A 25278-nucleotide genomic window follows, 5' to 3' on the forward strand; every position below is an offset into this window, starting at 1 on the left:
CTGGTAGCTTCTTAAAAGCTAGGGGAAATGTGAGTTAGTAGTCACGTGGTGCCCGCCGATAGCTCGGAAGGGTTCGTGGGCATGCGCCACCGGACGAGTAAGAACGGCCATGTTGTCTTTGGGAATCCAAGCTCCGTTCGGGTAGCTTGTGACTCTGTGCTGTCGTAGCGAAAAAGGATTGTTAAGAGTCTTTCTGAGTCTTGGTGACTCGTGAGTAACCCTACTGGTGTAGTCTGGCACTACGGTGTTTTCTGGTAAAACGTGTAGGTGGAGTAAGGGTGACATAAGGGGAGGTTTTGGAGTGTCACGGCTGGCAGTCTGGTACTGCGTTATTTTTACTTAGTAACTTACACTAACAATATCAAGAAGTATCAAAAAGAATATCCAAACTTAGTAATAGTAATACAGTAATAATAGAAAACCAATGCGCAATTTTGTTTACATTTCAAAACGCCATAGCTAACAATATCAAGAAGTATCAAGAAGAATATCCAAACTTATAATTAAATATCGTAATCTCATAAAAATCGTTAGAAAAAAATATCATCGTCATATCCTTTACTTACACTGCGTTGGACATCAGTTAGAATACCAAAGTACTCAAATGTGTCTGAAATGTCAGTTAATTTGAAATCGGCAAAAATGAAACGATTTCAGTACTCCTACGTTAATCACCGAAACCTTCGACAATGCTATAGACTGGTGAAAAGTGCACGTTATTTTTTCGTGAAATGCGCACGATTTAATCGTTCTATTCTTTGTCGCTCGGCGTTTCAATTTCCGGTCTTAACTTTTATAAAAGTGAGGCTTGACAAGTTTTAATAACGATTTTCGTCCAAATAAATCTGTCTATTTGTGTATAATCCGATTAGATGGGTAAGTTTTAAGATAATAATGACGGTTTACAAAAAATTGGTAACACATTTAAATAGGTTTGTATGTGTTTTGTATTTTTATTATACTTTAATTACTCTACAAAACGATGGTTAAATTTGCTGATGAAATTTTGATTCAAGGGTTCGTCTCATTGTTGATGAATAGTTTTCGGGAGTTGTGTGCACATGTGCATTTATCATAAATCTCCCAACCAATCGCTTCGCTCTGTTTGGTCGTGGGATTATCAAGCTTTTATTTGCATACTGCTTTGTTGTTATTAGTATTCCATCCAAACTGTTCATACAAGTTATGTTCGTCATTTGAATATCTACATTTTGTGTTTATAGCCAATGTTATTACTGCATATATTTTATGAAATTATGATCATGCTAATACAATATATGCATATATATATATAAAATACAATTGTGTTTCATACGTATATAACACATTTAAAAAGGGTGTCGTGTTTCTATATATAAATGTACACTGTGAAACAAATATTTTGCAACCTATATTTGTCTATATTCTCTATAAGTCGTATATAAATTTGATCCACCATTTTCTTAATCACCAATTTTAACATTCGTGAAAATCTATTAAATAAAGTTTTGTTACAAACTCAAAACTGAAGTTTTATACTATACTAGTAATTGTTGGAGCTCTTGTTACAATAAGGGTCACTTCACCATTTTTCAATTTTGTAGAATTGGTCGAACTCATAAACTGTGCAATGACTTGCAATGACTTCTGCAATGAAAAAGTTGTTAAAGTTTAAAAGAAACTTTCAGCTGTTTTTGGATCATATATAACAGCAACAATTGTTTCCCTGACAATAGAATGGGTAATAAATTGATATTGTTCTAAAGATTTTGTTTCACTGAACTGCATATTAGTTGTTTGTAATTTTAAACAGCAGATGATCGGATTTGTTTTTCAAATGCCAATACATATATGTCTAAGTGGCCAAAATTAATACTAGAAAACCAAAATATAAATAAAAACATTTCAAAACATAAAATGATGACAAAATAAGATCTGACATATTCTCTACAAAATGAGAGAAGAATCGTCAGAAACTTCTCTTGTTGCATAATTTAGGCTTCTCATGTAAACTAGTTCACAGCTGTGAGATGTCTCAGGGCACTCTAGAAAATGTAAATAATTCATTTTGTAGGTGTCATATTTTTCTCACACCTTTGTTTTAAACTCACAAGCAAGTTTTGTTGGTCATTGCTAGCATAACATGAAGCCAGAGCAATTAACTAACGAGCACTTTTATGGCAACATCCTATACAACAGATATCATATCACAGTTTAAAAATTCAAAATATCACTCTAGTTTCCATTGAAATGTATTCTTTATTAGCATGCTGCCAGAAAGCACTCTTTGTCTGGAGTAACACGGCTTTCTGTTTTATAAACTAACTATTTCATAGTAAGATGTAAACAGAAACAGATTAACAGCAGCGGTAAACCACACACATTTTATTAGATTATATATGCATGATAACAGTAAAGGAGGGTGACTGCAGCATAGTAGTATTATATAGCAGTTCAGAACAGCTAAGGCTCATTGAGATGAATGGCAGCTAATCATTCTGAGAGTAGGTTGATACTTTGTCTTGGTGGTAAATTGAGGAGGGAGGATTAGGTGGTGGAGTGGGTAATCTTAATCTTGGTAAAAGTACTTCTATGCTGTCATGCGCTAGAAATACACTGTACATGTCTTTAGAATTTACTCACGTTTAGCTTTGATCATGCTACTTGACACAGTCAGTAGGAAATGAGATGTTTTCCAGGTTTGATATTGTAAGTACCTTTTTCAAACTGCCTCTGCTGTGTTTAGATTGTGCATTGCAAGCAAAGCAGTCAAGCAAATGATCAAAGCAAATGGTCTGGAAATTTAAGTTTTTTTTAACCAAATAAGTTTGCAAAAAACTTTCCTCCAGATAGAAGCATTTGGATATTTTCATTAATAATTCATAGTTTTTTGTCAGCTACAAAATTATTCTTTTTCAAAAAAACTGTAAGGTCGCTTTTCATCATCCTTCACCAGAGCTACATGGCAGTAAATCACTACTTTTAAATTTTACTTATTTTAAGCCACTCACAAGTCTATCATGAATAATGTACACTAGCACCATGGTAGACTCGAGCGCTGTGAGAGTTCGTCACAGTGCAGATGAAGCACATAAAATAAGAATACACACTAGAAATTCCGCTGTCATACAGCCCACGACCAAAGTGGTATTGGAAAAAAAGAAAGGGTACTGATGGTTGAGAAATGCAATATTAGCAGTCAAATGGCACTGCAGTGCACTAGGATAACTGCAATGGTAGCTGTAATGTACTGGGTGTGGATGTTATTATATACAACAAATAGCAATAATGAAAGGAAAAGATTATATGATTATATCTCTCCCTCTGCAATAGGAGAAATGCAATATTGGCCAATATTATAAGTAAAATGCACTGATATTATTAGAATAACCAATATTATTAATATAGTAATAATATAAAACCAATGCATAATTTTGTTTGCATTTCAAAACATCATAGCTAACAATATCAAGAAGTTATGATATTTATATAGATTTTTAGAGAATCTGTACTACGTGGTCATTGTTCAGTAGTCATCCAAACTTATAAATATTGCAATAATCTCATAACAATCGTTAGAAAAAAATATTATCATCATTTCATTTACTTACACTGCGTTGGACATCAGTTAGAATACCAAAGTACTCAAAAGTGTCTAAAATGTCAGTTACTTTGAAATCCGCAAAAATGAAACGATTTCAGTACTTTTACATTAATTAGAGAAACCTTCGGCAATTCGACAATGCTATAGACTGGTAAAATGTGAACGTTATTTTTTCGTGAAATGCGCACGACTTAATCGTTCTATTCTCTGTCGCTCGGCGTTTCCATTTCCTGTCTTAACTTTGATAAAAGTGAGGCTTAGCAAGTTTTAATAACGATTTTCGGCCAAATAAATCTGTCTATTTGTATACAATCCGTTCAGATGGGTAACTTTGAAGATATTGTCGACGCTTTTCAAAGACTTGGTAATATATTTGAATAGGTTTATATGTGTTTTGTATCGTTATTATACTTAAACGACTCTACAAAACGATGGTTAAATTTGTTGATGAGATTTCGAAACGAGGGTTTGTGACGTTGTTGTTGAATAATTTTCGTAAGTTGTGTGCACATGCATTTATCATAAAAACTCTCCCACTTCGCTCCGCTCATTTGGTCGTGGGACAACTCTTCTGATACTATGGTGGCCAATTAGCCCAGGTGTAACTGCGTCAGGCTGTGAATTTGAATTTTGTAAGATGCAACTGGTTCCCAGCCTCCAATGTCGCCCTGAACGAATAAACAGGACTCCAACATGCATTCCAGACTAGTATTTGCTTGTTTTCAATTGCAAGTAGCCTTCCCATTTTTATGAACTATTCTGAGAGCTAGAGATAAATTTGTGGGTGCCAACAGCCTGCTTTCCATTCAAAGTGAAGTTACGTTATTGCTTTTTTTTCTTTACCCAACACTCGAGGGGTATGCAGATGATGGATATGCACTCAGAGTAAAGTCATAGCACCTAAGAGATAACCTAAAATGTGATGAAGTCTTCTTACATAACTGAGCGAGCTAGAATTTGGACTGTATGTATTTAAATACCAGCAACCTTCACTTACTAGCAGTATATCGCCCAACCGACTGACAACAGAACGGAAAAAAGTTCATAGCAGTCTATTTTCCAGGCTGCCAGGTTTGTGTTTTTGAAATCTCAGATCAGATGGGAGGTTACTGCACAAGGGCTTTCCACTAGGGAATAAAACAGGAAGAGGATATAAAAACACTAAACCTGGCCCCAATGCCCGACGTTGATGACGGGTCCCCTATAACATTCTCTTAACATTTCTGCTGAAGAATGTTATGAAATCGTCAAAAGATCTGTTTTTGAATTAACTAACAATCAATAGTGGCAAAATTACACAATATACTATTTTCATAAACAATGTTTGATTATAAACCACTGATGGCATATAGTTACCATCTTACTGAATGGCAAACATATGCAAGGGAGATAAAGTCAAGTGGACGCAACTTGTAAAAGCACCTCGAATGAACAGTTCACCACTTTGCTACTGATCTTGCGTGTTTGCGATAGAAGATCGATGAATCTCTACTATCAGGACTGCCTCATGGTTTTCTTATAGTCATATATAAATCTTTTAAAAGTTAGTTTTATTTCTATAGTATCTACAGGCTGGCCTGTAGACGACCCTTCACCAGCATGAGCTTTTCCTTTCTTTTTAGAAGAAAGCATATTCTTTGTTTCATCAGCCAAGGGCTCTACAATTAGATACAAACATATGCTAATTAAAAATAAAGATGCGATTGTCAAACCTGACCACTTGCTACTTATTGTCAAATCTGACTACCTGCTACTTATTGTCAAATCTTACCACTTGTTACTTATTGCCAAAATCAACAACTTTGGTGTCTCACCTTTAAAGGATATTTTGAACTTGCCACTCTGACCGAAACTCCCATCTATCACCCCAACCTCTCCGGTACTTAAAGATACTTTCAAGCCTACAAATGCTTGTATGTTCGTCTCTTTCTTAAAAAGATTCCTGTAAAAGACCAGAATGCATTGCAGGTTAAATACAACTAACCGATAGATGTTAACAGCACTAGAGTGCTTCTGTCAGATCATTGGAATATGCCACCAGGCTCATTGCCTCAGAATTCCACATAGCATTTTGCTTGCGGGTGAGAACAATTTATTGTCAAAGTGGGAGTTACTTTCTCACAGCAACTGCAGGATGAGACAAATCCTACTAGAATTTCTATGTTGTACAGGACAACAGCTGCCTTCAAACTTTACATAGTAGCCGCTAACAATATGCAGACGGAATGTCTAGTGGTGCATGAAATAAACTGGACCCTTTCGTTGGAAAACTAACATTCTCATTTCCAAGATTGTTACTCATTGTGAATTTAGTCTATAGCCATAAACTATGTGCCGTAAACTCCGACGTAAAAGTAGAAAATTTGACACCATATTTCAAACTTAAAAATCCATCCTCAACTTATACGGCGGTCACGTTTTCATGACTTGAATTCTAGTAAATTCAACTTCACAAAACCACCACAAATCTTAATTACATGATATGAAATATAGGGATTTATTTATAAAATAGTAAAATACTAGTAATCCTACTCAACATGATATGGATCAAACACAAAGTCCCACTCTTCACCAATTCAAATTCTCATCACTAGGATTCTCGAACGGGAATAACACGATTTTTTTTAATTTAATGCTTTTTTTCGCAGTATCAGCCTACAAGCCCACACTTCGGTAATCCGTTCAACACATCCACTACTGTGCATCCATCAATTTTTTGGTACGTGAATCACAATTCCTGACAGAATACGGTCTCGCGGTATCATTTTTCTAATAAATACGTATTATCAGAGGTGGCAGCTTCACGGTATTGGTGAGACGGGCTAATACAAAGATGAAGTGTTTTTTGTGCCTTGAGGTTTTCACTAGAATGATCTTCCCTCATTCTTTTGTTAATTATTGTATTGCTGAAGGTACAAACAATCATGGGCGTTTTTGCATGCCATTAACTCAGCTACACATCACCCGCCTTTGATGCCGACTGATCTATTCCAATCAAACGACTTGAGCCAGAGAAGGGGATTGACTTAAACGGCGGGCACATGCCATAACATGTCATAACATGTCATAACCAGGGTTTTTAAATCAAAACTTATATGGCAGACTTACGGTAGCAACTTTATCCTCATTTTGTTTGGATTTCAAATATGTAAACCGAACAGTTGTAAAATCATGTTTTTGACTGATTATGTAGGCAAAATTATGAACATTTCATTTTTTAATGGTTGAAGATAACAAGCTGTACAGATATGATCACATCACATTCATTTTCATTTGCTTGTTTCAAGCAAATGAAAATGTTGTTGTTTTTTTTTGTACATGCATATGACTTGAAACAAGCAAATAAAAATGTACATAATGTAATGCCTTACATGGCCATAGTAGTAGCAACTAGCAGACGGAATGTAGCAATCTTCAAGTTCCCTAAGGAATGAGCAAGTGATGTCATGAAGTAGAGAATCTCAAAGAATAAGACTAATGTGTAGACCAGCAAATCAGATTCTGAGTGATCAGCCAGTCAAGCCATGAGATGAACCTTTACGATATTTATCGCCAATAAGAGTCGAGTAGTGCGCTTACCTTTTATTCTAGGTCATAGTTTATATACGCTTTGCAACAAAAATTCAACTTTTAGAGTAAAAACAGATTGAAGATGCTTGAGAGACCCAATTAAACCCAGCTTACCATCCGGTAAAACCCATTTCCATAGAGTAATATAATCCCTCCGGCCATAACATAGAGCCGCGCAATGTCAACATTAATGCTATTATCAGATATATCAAACCTAATGAACTCACACAGGACACTGCAGCTGTGCACAGATAGCCATAGAGTTACTCGCTCGTATTCTACCAAACATCATAGAGTTATACGGTACCTTCCAATAACTGTATAGTCATCCACAAGCCTCTCAACTACCCCTGTCCTTTCCTTGGTCTTGTAAACCTTGAGGTTTCCAAGAGCTGCAGACAGAAGAACGACAGACACAGCTGAGACTAAGCACAAGTCGATGAAAAGGTGAAGCCGTCAATTAGTATTTATTAGCCTCAAGTAAAAGATACCTGCTACTGTAATCAATTTAATAAAATGAATGAGATGTCTCGTAATAAGGTTACAGAATTGAAGATTCTAGACTTCAACTAGTATTAAATAAAGCAATTCAATAAGCCATGAACCAGTCCTAAATATTCCTCACAGACAACATTCGAAAGTACGTAAGTTTTCCTGTAGAGCAGACAACTCCGTCTTTATTACACGCAGATAATATAATTCCAACAAAATGCTAGCTAAGGCGGAAAAATTACAGATGCTCTTCTCATTTGGATTCGAAGCGTTTATAGGATCATCACAGTATAGCAGATCTATAACTCGAAGGCCTTTTGACGATATGTATAAAGCTGCCGTTTTTTAGTAGATAAACAGATGCAAAAGGTCTGAGACGAGGATGAACATTTGTAACAGGAATAGTGGGTAATAGTTCTATGGCAACCAAAAGCTATAGGTAAGGCTATGTCAATATCTACAGCACAGAGATGATTACACTAGTTCTAGTAGTGATCTGTCAACGCTTATGGTTCCTGAGAGTTTATATTTAAAATTCCATGACTATGTTAACAATAGAGTGATGAACATGAAAAAAGCAAAATGATGCAAAGAAAACAGTCTAGTTAATTCAACTAAATGAGGAGCTTAAGTCCTCTCTTGTTTTCCTAATGGATGTTAATTCATAACGAGTGTTTTTGCCTTATAAAAGGCACAGACTCCCATATTTCGTAAATGACAACACAGATATTAAGGAATTAGAATTTACCTGCAGTCCTGTAGTCAGACTTGTAGAAAGGATTGAGAAGACGACCGTGGAAAGCAATCCTGCAGGATTGAGTATTTACATCCATGTCTAACTTGCTGCCTATGAAGAGGGCATTGCCAGTGCACGTTATAGACCTCTCAAACTGTCGATGAGCAAACAAACTACCTTATTGCAACCTGTCCATGTAAATAAAATACAAAAATTCTCAAGAATACCAGACAGCATTTAGAACTTGGCAAAGCTCATACTAATAAGCAAAAGCGAAAGCTGATTTTTACAACTGGCTAAAGGCTGCAGTTACATTTTTTAACTTTTTTGTAACAATTTGTAAGAGCTGCAGGAGGTTAAAGATAAGCCTGCACAGATTTGAGTAGATTTTATCTGCAAGTATCTGTACTTCTCCATCGTTTCAGATTGTTTTTGATGCTTGAAGCGATCTCACTGCTAGGATGTTTCAAGTTTAAAAGTGACAAAACTTGATCGCGGTAAAAAAACACTCAGATCAAGCAAAAGTGTGATTATGATGCTTATAGTTACAAAGAGACTGACAGAATAGAGATGCGTAACGTCGCAACTCGAACGTCAAAATCAACTATAACAACAAGTGAAGTCATTTCACATGTAGTTTTCTTCTGAGTGTTTTAGCCACGCTCAAATTTTGTTGGTTTTAACTTTTATAGCTTCTGGCAGTCAGATCAACTGAAACATCAAAAAAAGTTTGCAAATGATAAAGAATACTGATACTTTTTGATAAAATCAGTAAAATTTTGCGCAAGTTCATCTTTAAAACTGGTCTTTAAAATTATCAACATTCTAAGAAGGAAGTACTAGTACTAGTATCGCTAGTAGAAAGAGATAAGGAAGGTATGATTTCCAAGTTGTTTCTCAAATAGTTTGACAGTTGCACCTTTTACTACACTCTTTGGAAGGTCTGGATTAGAGCCTAATAATTGATTGTTACGGAGCAGATGAAATGTTTCAACTTGAAGTTAATAACTTACATAATAATATAATAATATATAATAATACATCGGACAAAAATAAGTTAAGTTATCGATAAGCCTTTACACGTACATATCCAAAACTACTTACACTGAAGTAGACATATGCATGCAGTTGCAGGCCAGACTGTAATAGAAATGAGGTGAAAGTTTCTTACCTCCAGGAGGCCATAGACTCCCATATCAGATGATTCACCAGCAATGAGCTCTTCCTTGTAGAGAAACTCTTTACTATAATCAAACTCAGTACTCTCTGCTCCAACTAGAATGATTAGTAGCATTGCATGCAGCTAATAGATAGAGTAATATATTGACTCAGGCCTACAGGCGCATATGGCGACTCAAGTTTACATATCTGTATGTTGACACAACCTACATTAGCGTATTTTGACACATGTCAACAGGTACATATATTGACTGCAATCTAAATGCACCTGGTTTCAGTAATGTGGACATAGATTTGAGATTTTTAGCTTGGTTTCACTCAAAGACTGTAAACAAAATTTGAACACTTCATAGAAAATTAGTATTGAGCTAGCAATAGCCCTGGAGAAGCAAACTACTCTACAGTGCATCCCCAGGTTATGATGTCCCTATTATATGGTTTTTTCGCCTTGCGATGTGGAACATGAAGTTTTTCATCCTCGCAATATGAATTTTTTTGTCATACAATATCAATAAAATTTTATCTCGAAATTAAAATTTGGACAATACAGGCCAGTATATATGGGCCTGTAAACAAAAGTAAATATATGTAGGGCCTACCTGTAGAGAAGAGCTGGAGAGTTGCCATGACAGTGTCATGTCCAATAGTGATGTGAAACTTGTGTTTGCTGGTGATGGGTTGTTTATAATAGGCAATTCTATGAAGAGAGACTATAGATGCGTGAACCTGATGCATGGTGGATGGGGTGCATACATAACCCCTCTCAAACTGACCAGGGTCAAACTGTGTCACACATATGCCCAGTCTATCTCCCTACAAGTAAAAGAAGCCTTGCAATTAGCTGCCTTCTTGTCACTAGAAAATCACTAGAACCAGATCGTGAAATTTCATGAAAACATGGTTTGTCGCAAAACCTTATTAAAATATGCCACAGCATGAAATTTTATGAAAATATATTTCATCATTAAATCTTATTAAAGAGACAATATCACAAAATTTCATGAAAATGCACTTTGTTGGGAAATGTTATTAAAATATGCCAAATCACAAAGATTAATGGACACACGGTTTGTCTTTAAATCTTATTAAAGAACGCCATATTACAAAACCTCATGGAAATACGCTTTGTATAAGGAACAAACTTACTAAATTTATAACAAATGTTAGCATGCAAGTGAGCTGGCTGAGATAAATGATGAGGTTTGGATGGTAATTAAAATTTACAGAGTTTCTTACAGATGCAACTCGACTATTTTGTGATTGTTTTTATAAACTACAAACTAAAATTCTATGAATCTAAATCTGATACCATAATTGTTGGCTCACCAATATATGTACCCTGCTATGAATTATGGGTAGAATACTGGCTCAAAAAAAGTAGAGTATAAAGTTATACAGCATTTAATTTCTTTAACTAGCATTACGGAAAAGCTATAATACATTTTTAAAATGAGAGGATAATGAGCCCACCTGTAAATAATAGTAATACTATCATGATTATAGTGCTATTGTAGCTGCGCACACAGGTGCATGATAGCAGAGCATAGAAAAAGATAATGATGAGATAATGAAGCCTTGACAACTCACCTGCCGAGCAGTGTTGACAGGTTTCCTAAACATCTGCATAGATTTGACCTTCTTTGTCACCTTGAGATGAGGTATTTCCAATGTCTGCGATAAAAGTGACAGATATTTAAAATATAAAGAGGTAAAAGAATTGAACGTCATGGCGCTCTATTTTTCAACCCTCCCTCTCTAGTGGTGGTCAATTGGAGGGAGCGTTCAACTTTAGGCTAGCATTGTATTTTTCGAATGGCTCGTCAGAATTTAGCCCTGTTTTGGTTGAAGCGAATGTTGCCTATATTTTGCCCTCTTTTTCCGGTGGAGTGATGTTAAACCTTTTGGCTCCAATAATCTGCTAACTTACCTCTAACTTGTCAAAGATCTCTTAATGAAATATGCATGGAGAAGCCGAGAGATATTTCTACTAGTTGTTATCTATTGCTTGCAAATGATCTGTGATGAAAGTATAGCCTGTGCCTTGCTTTGCAATTTGTTAGAGGTTTCAACTTTTCATTTCATTCTAAATTTGAAGGCATATTTTTATTTTTCATCTATATTTAACCATGTTGAATAAAAGCTCATTGCACTCAGTGATATGTTTGCTACAGCTTACAGCTAAAACTAGCTTTTTACGTGCAATAGAAGAGGAGTTATGAGCATCGATTAATTGTAAGCCGTGTTAAGATAACCGCAAAGATGATATCAAATAACATGCCATAAATCTGCAAACTTATAAGTTATGTAATGATAATCGATCAAATACTACAAATATAAATTTATGAACAAGTGACATAAATGAACCATACTTAAATTACATGCAGAAACAAAAATTAAATTTTTAAAACTAAAATATTTACATCGTTTGCTCGGACAGCTACATTCTGATTGTTGCTTTCGATGGAACGAGCTTCTTCTGGTTGTCCAATATCTTCCACAATGTCTTCTCATTGCAAATCTTCTTCTGCACTGCTAAACCAGTCGATATCAGCGTCCAAACAATTTTTTGACAGAGCAATACTTTTACGCATTGCATTTGGCACAAATGTAATGTGTGAAAGTTGTGCTCGCTAAACGTAACCTTCACCCTAAAACTAGTCGTTCATCTACCATCGTAAATGTAAACCATTTTTTATATACATGTACATGTACTTCGAAGTATCGAGACCATGTTAAAAAAGCAGCTACTATTAGCCTGAGGCAGTTATCAATTATTTCTATTGTGTCGCTTTAAAAGTTTTAACGAAAAAAAAACGAAAAGCTTGGGAATTGGACAATAAGAGAATTAATTGTCATTGATATAAACGATTAATTATTAATACAATTTTGTGGACACTTTTTTACTGATCAATTGATATTATAGGCTCGTAAAGATCAAATAATGTCAAAGTGGCGGTCAAATGGAGGTGGCGTTTAATTAGAGAGTGGCGCTCTATTTTTCAACCTTTCTCTCAGGGTGGCGTTCAAATAGAGGTCAATTGGAAGTGGTGTTCAATTAGAGATTTTACAGTATATGTCTACTAATAGAAAACCTATATAAACATAGCTGTGTACTGAAAAGCCTATAAAAAGGGATTCCAACTAAGGATGAACAACAAACATCATACATCATTGACATTGATGCGACCTTGAAGAATGGTACCGGTCATGACAGTGCCTTGGCCTCGAATACTGAAGCAATGGTCGACGGAGAATATCGTGCTGCTCTCTACATCCCTAGAAGGAAGATAACTCCGAGAGGATATCTCCTCTATAAGCTGTGATACGCCGATGCTGTTGGCTGGATCAGGCTGCGGAAAACGAGGAAGGGAGACACGATATGAGAATACATGATAACTACACATGGATTACTTTGAATGAGAAAATTTACTGATGAATAGAAAATATCTGACAGGAAATCTCCTAAGGGCAACAAAAATATAAAATATTCATGCGACAAAATTAGAAGCAGACATGATATGAATGATCATACAAAATCGTGGTAATGATACAAAAAGGTTTGTAGTGATGACCTTCCTCCACCATTGAAAGAGAATTCTACGAGAGCAAATCCGAATGTCGAAGTCACTCAAATAACTTGCAAAGAAATATCACAGGAATGGCCAAATAGTATGTCACCAAAAAAGCTGAAGCTAACAAGAATTTATTAGAGACTTGGCCAGAAGCGTAACAAATAAGAAGTGTAAAATCAACCTGCTACAGATGAACAGCTTTCAAATATAATCATGAATAGTCTGAGGACCACAATCTAACCGACCTGATCACTTGCCCCAGGGTTCGCTGATACAGGAATCACAGGACTGTTGGCAAATCTTGTCTTCTCCAAGGTTTTTAGCATCCTCTTTGTCATCTAAATAGACGTCAATAGTGATTACACAACTCTATTGCAACTCAACATTATATATATGATAAACATGAGCCAGGGTTATACAACAGTGAAAAGTTTGACTGCTTTTACTCATTATCAATATGGCTTTATTTAATGAGCCTACTGATCGGACTATCATCTGTGTAACTCAGTAGACTATCAACCACCATTTTAGACATCGGAGTCGTCTACACAAGGAAATTGCTGACAGCCGACTTTCTGCACAGCTAAAATGACTTCTGTGGCAGGGGGTGATTAGATATACCTATCTTTATGAAAAGTTCATCATCTACTAGATGGATAACTTTACATTAAACTAGTGCCCTGACAGTCTTGTGTGTCCTGAGAAATAGTGTGCCAGACAGTAACTATGCCCCAACCATTCTACTGTTCTGATAGGCAGATGATTAATGCAAGTGTAAGATCGTATGGCTGCTGAGCCAAATGGCGCGAGTTCAAATCCCTCACGAATCAATGTTTTTTCCATCCTCCAACCGTGGCTCAAACGAGTGGACACACCTAGACATCATAGCTGTGCTGTTACTTTTTGCATGCCTTGATAAAACCTGTTACCTAGTCTGTGGTTAAGTTTTATTATACAGCTGCCAGTGTCTTTGCAGTTAAAGGATCTAATGCTAATAACTAATAATAGTAGAATGTCGTCTCAAAACAGCTCCTCTATGAACAACAAACTGAATGACAGGTACTGATCTCTCCGTTCATAAACCTTCGTAACTAATGAATGAGAAATAATTTATATATATTTGATTCATTGAAATGAGTGGTCCTCATTGGACAGATTAGATATATGACTGTAGTTTATTCTTTCTAAACTTAGCTCTACTTGAGATTTATTTAAGGGGACTCACAGATTTGTTGTTAATAAAATGTGACATTTAAATCGATATTAAATTGCAAAATGGATGTCAAAGCCTTCCATTTTGTATTGCCAAAGCCTTCCATTCAAACTGCACGCAATCACAACAATATGTAAATGCAGTTAAAGAGAAGACTAAGATGTTGCCCAATATGGTGTTTAAACTCATGATATTCAGCTTACAAGACTGACTCTCCAACCAACTGAGCTAACCATCCACATCATAACATCTTATAGTTATTGTGCTAATCTTTATTCTCTGTCTTTCGAGGCAAAAAGGCAAACAGACGGACAAAAAACAGGCCAATGGACAGCGAGCAATAATACTATGGATAAATTTATAACTCACAAATGATTAACGGTTCGATTATTACGATGCTGCTTACCAGATTCACTGAATAACTGCGTAATAAACATCAAACGAGACATTTTGAAACTAAAACTGAAGTGCACTTTGTAAAAATAAGACTAGACTGAGTCTATTGGCTGATCAGTGTATTAGTACAGGTGCGAGAGTACACCAGTCATACACAGTCAAGCCTCGACATAAAAAGTTAATCCTAACCATTACCTGTTTCCTCTGCCAAAACGATCATATACTGGAGCAAATTTTATAAGACATTGTGTTTTGTTTAAATCTCTCCTGAGCTCGATATATAATGATAAACACTCCTCGTAATTTATAAAACATTAAAACAAACAAGTTACACATGACTATATAGAAGTCCAAATTTAAAAATGTAAATTATATGCAAAGACTAAATCAATAGAATAATAGTTAGTAAAAGTGAGTGTTTATTGTTAATGTATCTTAGAAACATGTAAATGGAAATGTAGACTCGACAATCTGTAAGTTCGTTCATCAAGTGATGGAAAAATTCCTTGACTAACCAACACAAACTTACACTAAATCTAGTGTAAATTAATTTATTTATATTTGTTATTGCTATTATACTTTATTTTTAGTTTCTATCAACGGTTTTACTAAAAAGAATTGTGATATTTCAAAAAATGTAAAATTCAGTACGCTGAAGATTTTGTATCTTTAGACGAATATTTCCACCATCATGTTGAGATGTACAGATGTAGATGTACCTCCCATGTACAGATGATCATAAGTCGAAGTTTGACTGCGCAGTCATACTTTGACATACTAGTTCAATATGTTCTGGGACTGAGCTCGTATGTCAATTCTCTCATACATCAAAGCAATTCTTTTATATAAAATAACTAAATACAAATTTATCTGTTCCCATCCTCTGAAAGGACCACCTAAAACAAGATATTATGATGGAAAATACGTTTTTAATTGTTCTAATTCACCACCTACACTCACAAAGTAATAAATACCTATTTAGTGCTTATGATCTGCACTAAAATGTAACATTATTAAGTACAGTACTGCATGGAATTCTTACCTTCGAGACAAATGGGAACGACGATGTGACAGAGACCTGACGTCAACAAGCTCGGTATGCTACACCTTTGTCACGCTAACATAATATAAACTTTAAATATAACTTAAATAAATTTAACTTACTTGCACAGACCAAAAAATAAGCTTTAATCTTATAATCTTATAATCTTATAACCTCTCACATACTCAGCCAACTAGCGTCCACATCGAGAACCGTCTCGTATCTCAAAATTGTCTCGTACCTCGAGGCAAAAATTTTCTCGGAAGTTTCTTCATCTCAAATCTCTCATAAGTTGAGACACTCGTATGTCGAAGTATGACTGCATAATATTAATAGACAAAAAGGTGAATAAAACAGTTTTATACACCAACCTTCTCCACGGATGCTTCCCTTTTAGCAACAGGAAGTAGATCAATCTTGTTCAGAACTACAATCAGCTTATCACAGAGGATCTCTCCGATGACCAGACACTCGGCAGTCTGAGTCTGCATGCCTTTCACGACATCTACCACTAGGAGCATCATATCTATGATCTGTGAGCCTGTAATAGCATTGCTACCAGCATTATTCATTAAATATTCACAACGCTTTGAATACTTGAAAAATCTAAGTACAGAAGTTGGTCAGTGAACCAGAAAAGTGCAACAAGGCTCGTCAATCAAATGCGTAAACAACTGTGGTCAGTGTATTAATGTTGTATTTTGGCTACAGAACCGGGAAACCCAAGATCTTTTACCAATGAAAAGTACTCCAAATAATTATTTCTTTAGAGATACTGCACATATATATAAATATATATAAATGTGTGTGTGCGTGCGTGTAGCCATATAGCCACATATATATAGCCATTTCATGGCTATATATATGTGACTATATTCTTCCCAGTATTCAAAATGAGTAGTATATACTTGTTATTCCTGTAAGACAATTGAACCTCTTGATTCCCTTGAGTAATAATACCAAGTAGTATTTCTCGTTGAAGACAGATGTTTTTCTTAGATGCTTTATAATTTACAAAGGCGAATAGAGTCTGATTTATACTGAATGTCATTCAAATGTAGTACTGAGGAGCAACTGAAAAGCATTTAATCATTTTAATGTTAACATTATTACATTAAATATAGATGCAAATAAATTGGTCAAACTTTAGACCTTGTTCAGCCATATGTGAATATGACAGCATATTTGTGGTAGCGTTACGATGTATTTGCTAACTTCAAATCAATTTAAACATTCCAAACCTTTTATATAATATAATTATAGATAAAGAAGTTTCATTATTTTAGTTATGTAATTTTTTATATTTTCTAATCTACAGCTCAAAAATAGAATAACATACATAAAAGATTGCATCTGGCAAATTGAGAGTGATGTAAATGTCACAAAAAACCCTTGAAAAAATCTCCTATAGCTAATTCTCACAACTGGGTTGATCATACAATACTGTTTGCGTGGATGTGTTCTCTGTTAGACAGAGAACACTATCTACACAATGCAGGCGTAAGTTTCGCGTAAGCGTTTTGTATGTGCATGTTTTGTGAAAAAGAAATCGATAATTACAACAAAGTGATTAAGGTGACCTTCATCCAAATAAATTTTACGCTGATTTGTTGGTTATTTTGTGATAACTTAGACTCGTGCTAAGATGAAGCAATCAAAGAAATCACACATGAATATAAATGAACATAACTTGCTTACGGCTATGCAGCAATAAAGTTTATAATGTTCAAACTGTATCCAGTAGGAACCAGGCCATAGGACTCTTCTCACCTCCTATTATAGTCCTTATCAAAGAGGCATGACCAGGACAGTCGACCAAGGTAACCTGCATTCGAGGCTCTGATAATGAGTCATCATTGGATGATGGAATGGACGACTTTATGTGATCGGGCAAATCAACAGCGAAAGAGGAGAATCCAAGATCTAATGTTATGCCTCTTTCTTTGCTCTACAATGAAAACATTTACATTTACTCTACAATGAAAATACTTTACATCGGAAATTTCTGAAAACATTGATTCATCTGTCAAGCAAGTAAACATGGAAGCATGTTGTAACAGCAAATATTAAGTACAGTAATCCTTTGCTACTTTGTGGTTTAGCTTTCAGGGCTTCGGTAACCATAGGGTGCAAATATATACATTAAAACATTATAAATCAAGAAAAATAATAAAAATATAAAACTAAAATGCATAAATCTCAGCTCAACGACATCTGTCGCAGTTCCCTGTTTTTGGTATCTCGCAAAATGAGGGATTACTGCAAGTGTCTTCAAGATAACAAACTTTGACAATGACTTCACTTTCAATTTGTCATCCAGCTTTCACCAACGGGAGAACGCAAATGAAACATCTTTATGCCACTAGCAAATTTGACTACTTGCAAAGATTATGTATTTCAGAATTTGATGTGATATTTTAGGTCGAATAGTGTACGGTACTGAAATTCCGGTACTCAATTCAACTTTGTATAATTCTAGCCAGATTGAGACTTTCATAAGCTGTGAACCTACCTGTGGGTTTTTGTCAAATGCAGCTGTACTAGCAATGGTACTTAGGGCCTTTACTAAACTTGTTTTACCAGAGTCCACGTGACCAAGAACTCCAACATTGAAATTGAACATCACCTACATGATAGTGGGTGAAAGTAGAATACTCATCCAGTTCTGATGTAGAGGCACATGCTTAAATCAAGTGATCATTCAGTAAGTTCAGGCAAGTAGCGTTAAGAACATCCCAAAAGAAACATCGTACAATGCGTATATATACCCTGTATTATGACGACGAGTTTAACTTTTTTATAAAGCAGGTTTTTGCAGCAAAAATGAAGACGGGTTCAATGAGCCTGGAATTACTAAACTATTGTGAAGGAAACGCATCGCGAGCAGAGCCGGCGCCAGCATGACGGCCAAGTGACAGGCCGGGCCAGGCCTCCCCCCCTCTCGCCCGGAGGGTGGGCCGGCAATAAGGCAGAGTGACGCGGGTCACGTAGCCACCAAACATACGGCGGGAAGCGAAACCACAAGTGGGCGGAGCCAACAAGAACGAAGCAGATAAAAGAACAGACGCGATGGAAAAGCAGGCAGAGCAGCGCAGCTCCCTGCATACGAGGGACAATTTATCCTTATACTGTGTAATAATGATGTATGCATGACGTTACATTAATACAACTATATTTATTATGTAAATATACATTGTATGTTCAGATAACAACTCGGACTTCGTGATTACTCGGCTTGTGGGAAACCGTGAAAATGGCACGGTAAAATCCACCACACTATTTGATTTATGAATATTCAAATATTTAGTTGCATTACTAGATATTAAAAAATTGTTACACTGATAAAAGAAACATGACTGTACTTCAAATAACATTTTTTAACTAAAAACTAAAAATATCAAAATGCTATTAAGAAAAATTATGCTTACAAATTACAATTATGATTGCGACCTGTCAAAAATAAAAAGTATGACTATCAGCTACAAATTGAAAAATGATAAATCCCTTGGACTTGTCCTGGTAAGAAAATGGGACTATTAATCAATCCTGTTTCAAGTATCCTAATGCATAGGCATCTATAGATAATAGATAGCTCCTTCAAAAACAAATAAAGCCAATGCCAGTTCTACCGCTGTAAGCTATTCGATGACCAGTTGATAAGCACATCTTATGATATACTTGAGCCCAAGGTTTTATACTAGTTAAATGGAATTCTACACAAAATACTTTAAGACAACAAACAGGGATGTAGAAAGTTTTTGGGCTGCAAATACTGTCTGCCACTTTCTATGACACTGCCGAAATGGTGGAAAACAACTCTTTATTGCATGTCGTTGGGTTAGACCTCTCAAAATCTTGTTAGACAACTTTTTTATAGCCTGTCGATATGAAGATTTGCAGAGGTTTGGATACAAATCTTAGTATCTTAAACTAGATTCAATTTTTTCTTAACAAAAAAGCAGTGTTTTGTTGCAAGAGGGAACTCTGATATCCGACGTTTCTGTGTTTTCAAAAGCTCCAAAAGTTTCCTGATATATATTTAGCTCTGACATACAAGGTCAGCCTGTAAGCCAATGATGCTACACTAAACTCCAATGTCAGATGAAATGGCGAAGAAATGCTATTTAAGCTGAACATTGCCACCCTGAATGAATAGGCGAAGACATGTGTAGATCGAAAATTCCCTTCAGCACTCAACAATGTGAAGTAATAGTTTTCAGTAAGGCATGTCATTTGAAAATTTCTCACTGGTAGTAGTCTTCTGAAATGTGTCATTGAGACTACGTAGAGACCTTATAATAGATACGGAGTGAAGCCTTAAATGTTATAATCATATTCCTATCTAAATAAAATACAAAAAGTTATGAGAAGTAACAAATACTCTCAACATAAACCTTTTGAAAAAGGGAAGCTCCTTGCCTAAATGACTTTTTTGTAGGCCACAATTGGACTATGGGAAAAATCTTTGGGATCTTTATGTTGATAGCATAACCTGTGAATCAATAAAACATATACAGAAAGAAAAAGCAATGCTTATTGAGAAACTCAAAAGGAATTATTAAATGACAGACACTCAAAGAGAGCTCAAGCTACTGAACAAATAGATTTCATAAATCCTTTTTGCTATCCAGAATACTGCTTGATGAAATCTGACACCAGATCCTGTACTCACCCTATGAATCAAAATGCAATGGTCACACAACCAGCACAGGGGATGAGCCAGCCTCAACATATGCATCAAGTGAGACATGCTATATTGGCTTTCTATTTCATACAGTAAATGACTTGAGACTATAGTCACCAATAACCACTAATGATCAACAACACGAAGCAATATGCTAAGCTGAAAAATTCAAACTACGAGTTACTGACGAAAATTAGCCATTCCCTGGTTTGGGCCAAAAGCAATCTTTAGTGGAATGCACACCATCAAACTCAGCTAATGCAAGGAATTAATACTTAATAGAAACTTCGCAAAACTTATTTTTTATAAAGGGTCACAACAGCGCGAGAGCTAATAACTCAATCATACTCAAACTACCCAATACGGCAATACCTGATAAATACCAAGCCCACCTAAACTAATTTTTATACCCAGTGTGAAGCTTGAAAATAGCTACATTGCCTAAAGAACGATTACATAGAAGGTATAATCTTTTTTCGTTTACATTGCTATATGCAAAAGCGAAAAACTGGTCCAAAATATATTTGGTTAATGAAACATCTGGATCTGGATGATGTTTAGTCCCTAGAGCCTCATGAGAAGCAAGAAAGGGACCCTCCGATCACTAGGTCTTTTTTTTGTTAGTCCGCTACAATCTCCCCAGTGCGGATCTCCCGAGATGTCCTGAGGATGAATCCCTGCAAAAACTGACCAGAGTCACAGGAGAGGGCGTTTAGATTGTTAGAACGTGTGGTCATGTAGTGAGTAGATGCGTTCATTTCGGTCAGTGTGTCATGGATGGATGGAAACGTATCTTTGTTTGATACGATATTAATGTACAAAGACTATCTCTGTTGCTGTCTTCTGTGTTTTAAGGACTTTAAGCCACACATGAATTTTTCTTCTGAGACGGACACCTCTCTGCCTTTAATATTTTTAATGAACCTCACAGCTTTATTTTGTATGCGTTCCAGCATGTCGGAATGCGTGGCTGTATGAGGGTCCCAAACCTCGGCTGCGTATTCAAGAACAGGTCGACACAGCTGCTTATAAGCAATCAATTTCACTGCGACTGGGGCATCACTAATAGTATTTTTTAACAATCCAAGGATGCGTGATGCTTTCATACAAATATATTCAATATGTGTATTCCACTTGTTGTCTTTTGAAAGGTACACACCAAGGTATTTTACAGTGTCACATGTGATTAAAGGGGTGTTCCCGAGATGGTAATTTATGGGGTATTTGTCTGTAAGCGATGTTTTCCCGAATGAAACAATAGTGCTCTTTTTGGCGTTAAATAACATACCATTGGACTGTCCCCATTGAAATAGGTTATCGAGGTCAGTTTGTAATAGTGTCATGTCGTTTGAGTTTGTAATAGGGTGATATACTAGAGTATCATCGGCAAAGAGGCGTATAGAACTATTGGTAACACAGTCAACTATATCATTTATAAACAAGATGAACAGAGTAGGGCCTAGTACTCTCCCCTGCGGGACTCCTGATGTGACCTGTACTGGATCCGACATCCCACCTCCTACCAGAACTCGCTGAGACCTACCTTGGAGGAAGGATGCTATCCAACGTATAAGTATGGGATTTATACCGAAGCCTATAAGCTTAGTTAGGAGTTTGCTATGATTTACTACATCGAACGCTTTAGAGAAATCTAAAATGGCTGCGTGTACAATGGATCCGGAGTCATTAAATTTGAGTATGTCATGGTTTACTGTTATCAGTTGGGTACAACACGAGAGACTTTTTCTGAAGCCGTGCTGGTTTGAGGAAATTTTGTTTGTAAGCTGCGCATTTAGCTGGTGAACGATTATATGTTCCAATAATTTACAGCATATACAAGTTAGAGAAATGGGGCGATAATTGGATGGTGAAGTTCGACTACCTTGTTTATAAATAGGAGTCACGTGGGCAATTTTCCATTCTTCGGGCAAGGTACCTGTTTGAAGTGAATAGTCAAATATGCTCATCAAAATAGCGGCTGTTCCTTCGGGGTCTAGAGTGAGTTGATTTTTTCCAATCTTGTCTGGGCCTGCGGCCTTACCAGTTTTCAGGTTATCTATTAATTTTAATACTCCGTTGGTTGAGATCGAAATATTTTGGGGATCGGCAATAAATGGCAGTGTAGGTAGAGGGGAAGGTTTCGAGAAGACGCTCTGAAAAAAAGAATTTAGTATATTAGCAGTTTCATAATCATTTTCAGTCAATACTCCATTGTCTTGTTCCATCGACACAATTTTGTTTGCATTTCCTTTTAATTCTTTTATATATCTATAGAAGGGTTTGGTGTCACCCTCTACCAGTGGATTGTATAGTCTATTGGTCATGTAGTCTTTTTGAGGTTTTTAAATAACTTTTTGTTACTTCGACGTAGTTGTTTGTATTTATTAAGTAATTCACTGTCTCCTTTTTTCTTATACAAGGAGTATAACTTACGTTGCTTGTTGCATGCACGCTTTGCAGATTTATTAAACCAGAGTGGTTCGTTTGGCCTTTTAGGCTGTCTTTGTCTGGTAGGAACATGATCATTTATTGCATTATGTAAGCCAAGTTTAAAAATGTTCCAAACGTTGTCTATGGTACCTCCAATGCCTATACACTCCGTTACCCGTTTGTGAATTGCAGCTAGTGACTTCTCAAAATTGGGCAAGTCAACTTGCTTGAACAGTCTAATAGGAGGTAGGTCTACATTGTTTTGAAGTTCCGCTGTCTGCGAAGTGGATATGTTTATTTCGATCATATAGTGGTCACTAAGACCAGGCTGGTGAAGTTCGACTTCACCAGCCTGGTCATAACATAAGATAAACATAAGATGCATCAGATGAAAAAGTAAACAAAGAATAAAAATGATTCAGGGCAAAGCTGTCTCGCGGTAGTTGCACACTATGTAATTGCACACTACAAAACTTCAGATCAGATCAGATAAAAATTTTCCGCAAAAGACCCTCCAATGGAGGTAAAAACAAAATAGCGGAACTCAACTTAAAAGAGCAAGCTAGCTATTCAACCTCGGCACGAACTTCCCTCACCGTCCGAGGCCAAAAAGAATATCTTAACTGGTCGGTATTAATGTGGGGCAAGTAATACTTCAAGTCATGCTTAAGCGCTATTCCACCAAATATCTTTGTATGTTAGTCGTTTAGCAATGCAGTTTGTGATAGGCTAGTTTTAACGAAAATAACGAAATCATTTATTGGTGAATAAATAATAAAATCAGTTTACGTGACCCGCTACTTTACGCCCAAGTGTTTTTTGAGCGAGGTGAACCTCCGTTCATTTACACGCCCGCTTTTCACACGCCCGCTCCGTTCATTTACACGCCCGATACTAGCAAAAGTTAATTTTATTCTTTGATAATAGAGAATTCGGTCGTCGCTTTTAGACTCACGCAAAACCTTATAGATCGTAGGCACAAATTGCTGATTGGTGGTTGCTGCTGACAATTACCGCTTGCAAGCGCTTGATAAAACGCGCCATTACCGTTTTCAAAATGTTGAGACTCGTACTAAAATATGATATTGTCTATATTTTAGTTGCTGCTGAATGTAATTAGTGTATGAAAACAACGTTAAGCATTGTTTTTGTTTATAATATCATCGCTAGTCCGCATGTTTAAACCACTGGACTCTAAAACAGCCAGTCAAGTGTAACAACACGGCGAGCAAATTAGGTACATGTATTGGGAAAAAGGTTTTTTTTTCAATTTCATTATTATTATAATAGTTAAACTACTTATCTGTTAGTTTGTTTGTTTAGTGTGTATACTGCTACTTAATTTGCTTGCTGTAGTACTTAATGGAAACATATTGTAAAATTTGACTGCGAAAATTGAAAGCAAAAAATCGGACATGTATTATAGTCACCATCTAGTTATTAGTAGATGTTCACAGTTACCAAGGTGTGATCCTAACTTCACTGCTTTCTCTTAGGAGCTCAACTGATTCAGCACTCAGGTGGGATTCGAGAGGAGCTATATCACACACTTAACTCACATCCACACATACATGAGTGTTGAATTTAGTTTGTCATCTTATTCTATTTTAACTATGTTCAGTGTGTGCACTTTTGCTTATGTTGTTTGAACTAGTTGGATTATTACTGGTTCAGGTACTAGTGAAGCTGTTGAGCTATTATATGCAATAGGGGAGAGCGGGGTAGGTTGGACCCCTGGGGCAGGTTGGACTTTGTAAATTTTGAGCAATATGTGCATTTTCAGAGTTATCTTTCCACATTATATGTAGGTCAAGGTCAATTCATCACTTCCTGTCAATGACTGAACAAGACATGTGCAATTGTAAGTAAATAAGTTTCAAATCTATATTTTCTGCCTAAAAAGTAACTATAAGAAATAAAAACTTTTAGCAATTTATTCTAGATTGAATTGTTATTTTGCCCCCAAACTCTGTTTGAGGGATGTTTACCATGTATTCAGCAAAATTCAGATAAAATTTTACAGCTAAACAATATTGAATTAAAAAAAAATACAATCTTGCTAGCAAAGGTCAGAAGGGGCAGGTTGGCCTTTTGAGAAAGGGGCAAGTTGGCCTGTAGGCCAACCTGCCCCTTCAACAATGTTATAATGGAAAATGATAATAATCTTTGCCTGTTTGACTCCTACTTCAGTTTAGTGACAATTAGTACAATTAATATATGCATACTAATACCATTGTAGGCAACCATGGTTAGGAATTATAAACGCAAGACAGAGAGAGGGGCCAGCAAAGAGAACATTGATGCTGCGCTCAAGTTTTGGAGTGAAGGGGCTACTTTAGACCAAACAGTAGATACTTATAAAATTTCAGCTACCACGCTTA

General features: G+C 36.1%; 1 protein-coding gene across 1 annotated transcript; it reads right to left on the reverse strand.

Annotated features, from left to right (window-relative positions):
• Positions 1-4244: 4244 nt before the first annotated feature.
• On the reverse strand, positions 4245-18415 carry LOC137400198 (selenocysteine-specific elongation factor-like). The gene is given in 12 exon segments (XM_068086519.1): positions 4245-5241; positions 5398-5525; positions 7461-7545; positions 8394-8535; positions 9553-9656; positions 10160-10373; positions 11148-11231; positions 12728-12910; positions 13378-13470; positions 16155-16324; positions 17554-17731; positions 18296-18415. Coding segments are annotated over 12 exon segments (1665 nt in total). The 3' UTR covers positions 4245-5077.
• Positions 18416-25278: the final 6863 nt, after the last annotated feature.

Source organism: Watersipora subatra, chromosome 7 (assembly GCF_963576615.1).
Source record: "Watersipora subatra chromosome 7, tzWatSuba1.1, whole genome shotgun sequence".
Taxonomy (NCBI): domain Eukaryota; kingdom Metazoa; phylum Bryozoa; class Gymnolaemata; order Cheilostomatida; family Watersiporidae; genus Watersipora; species Watersipora subatra.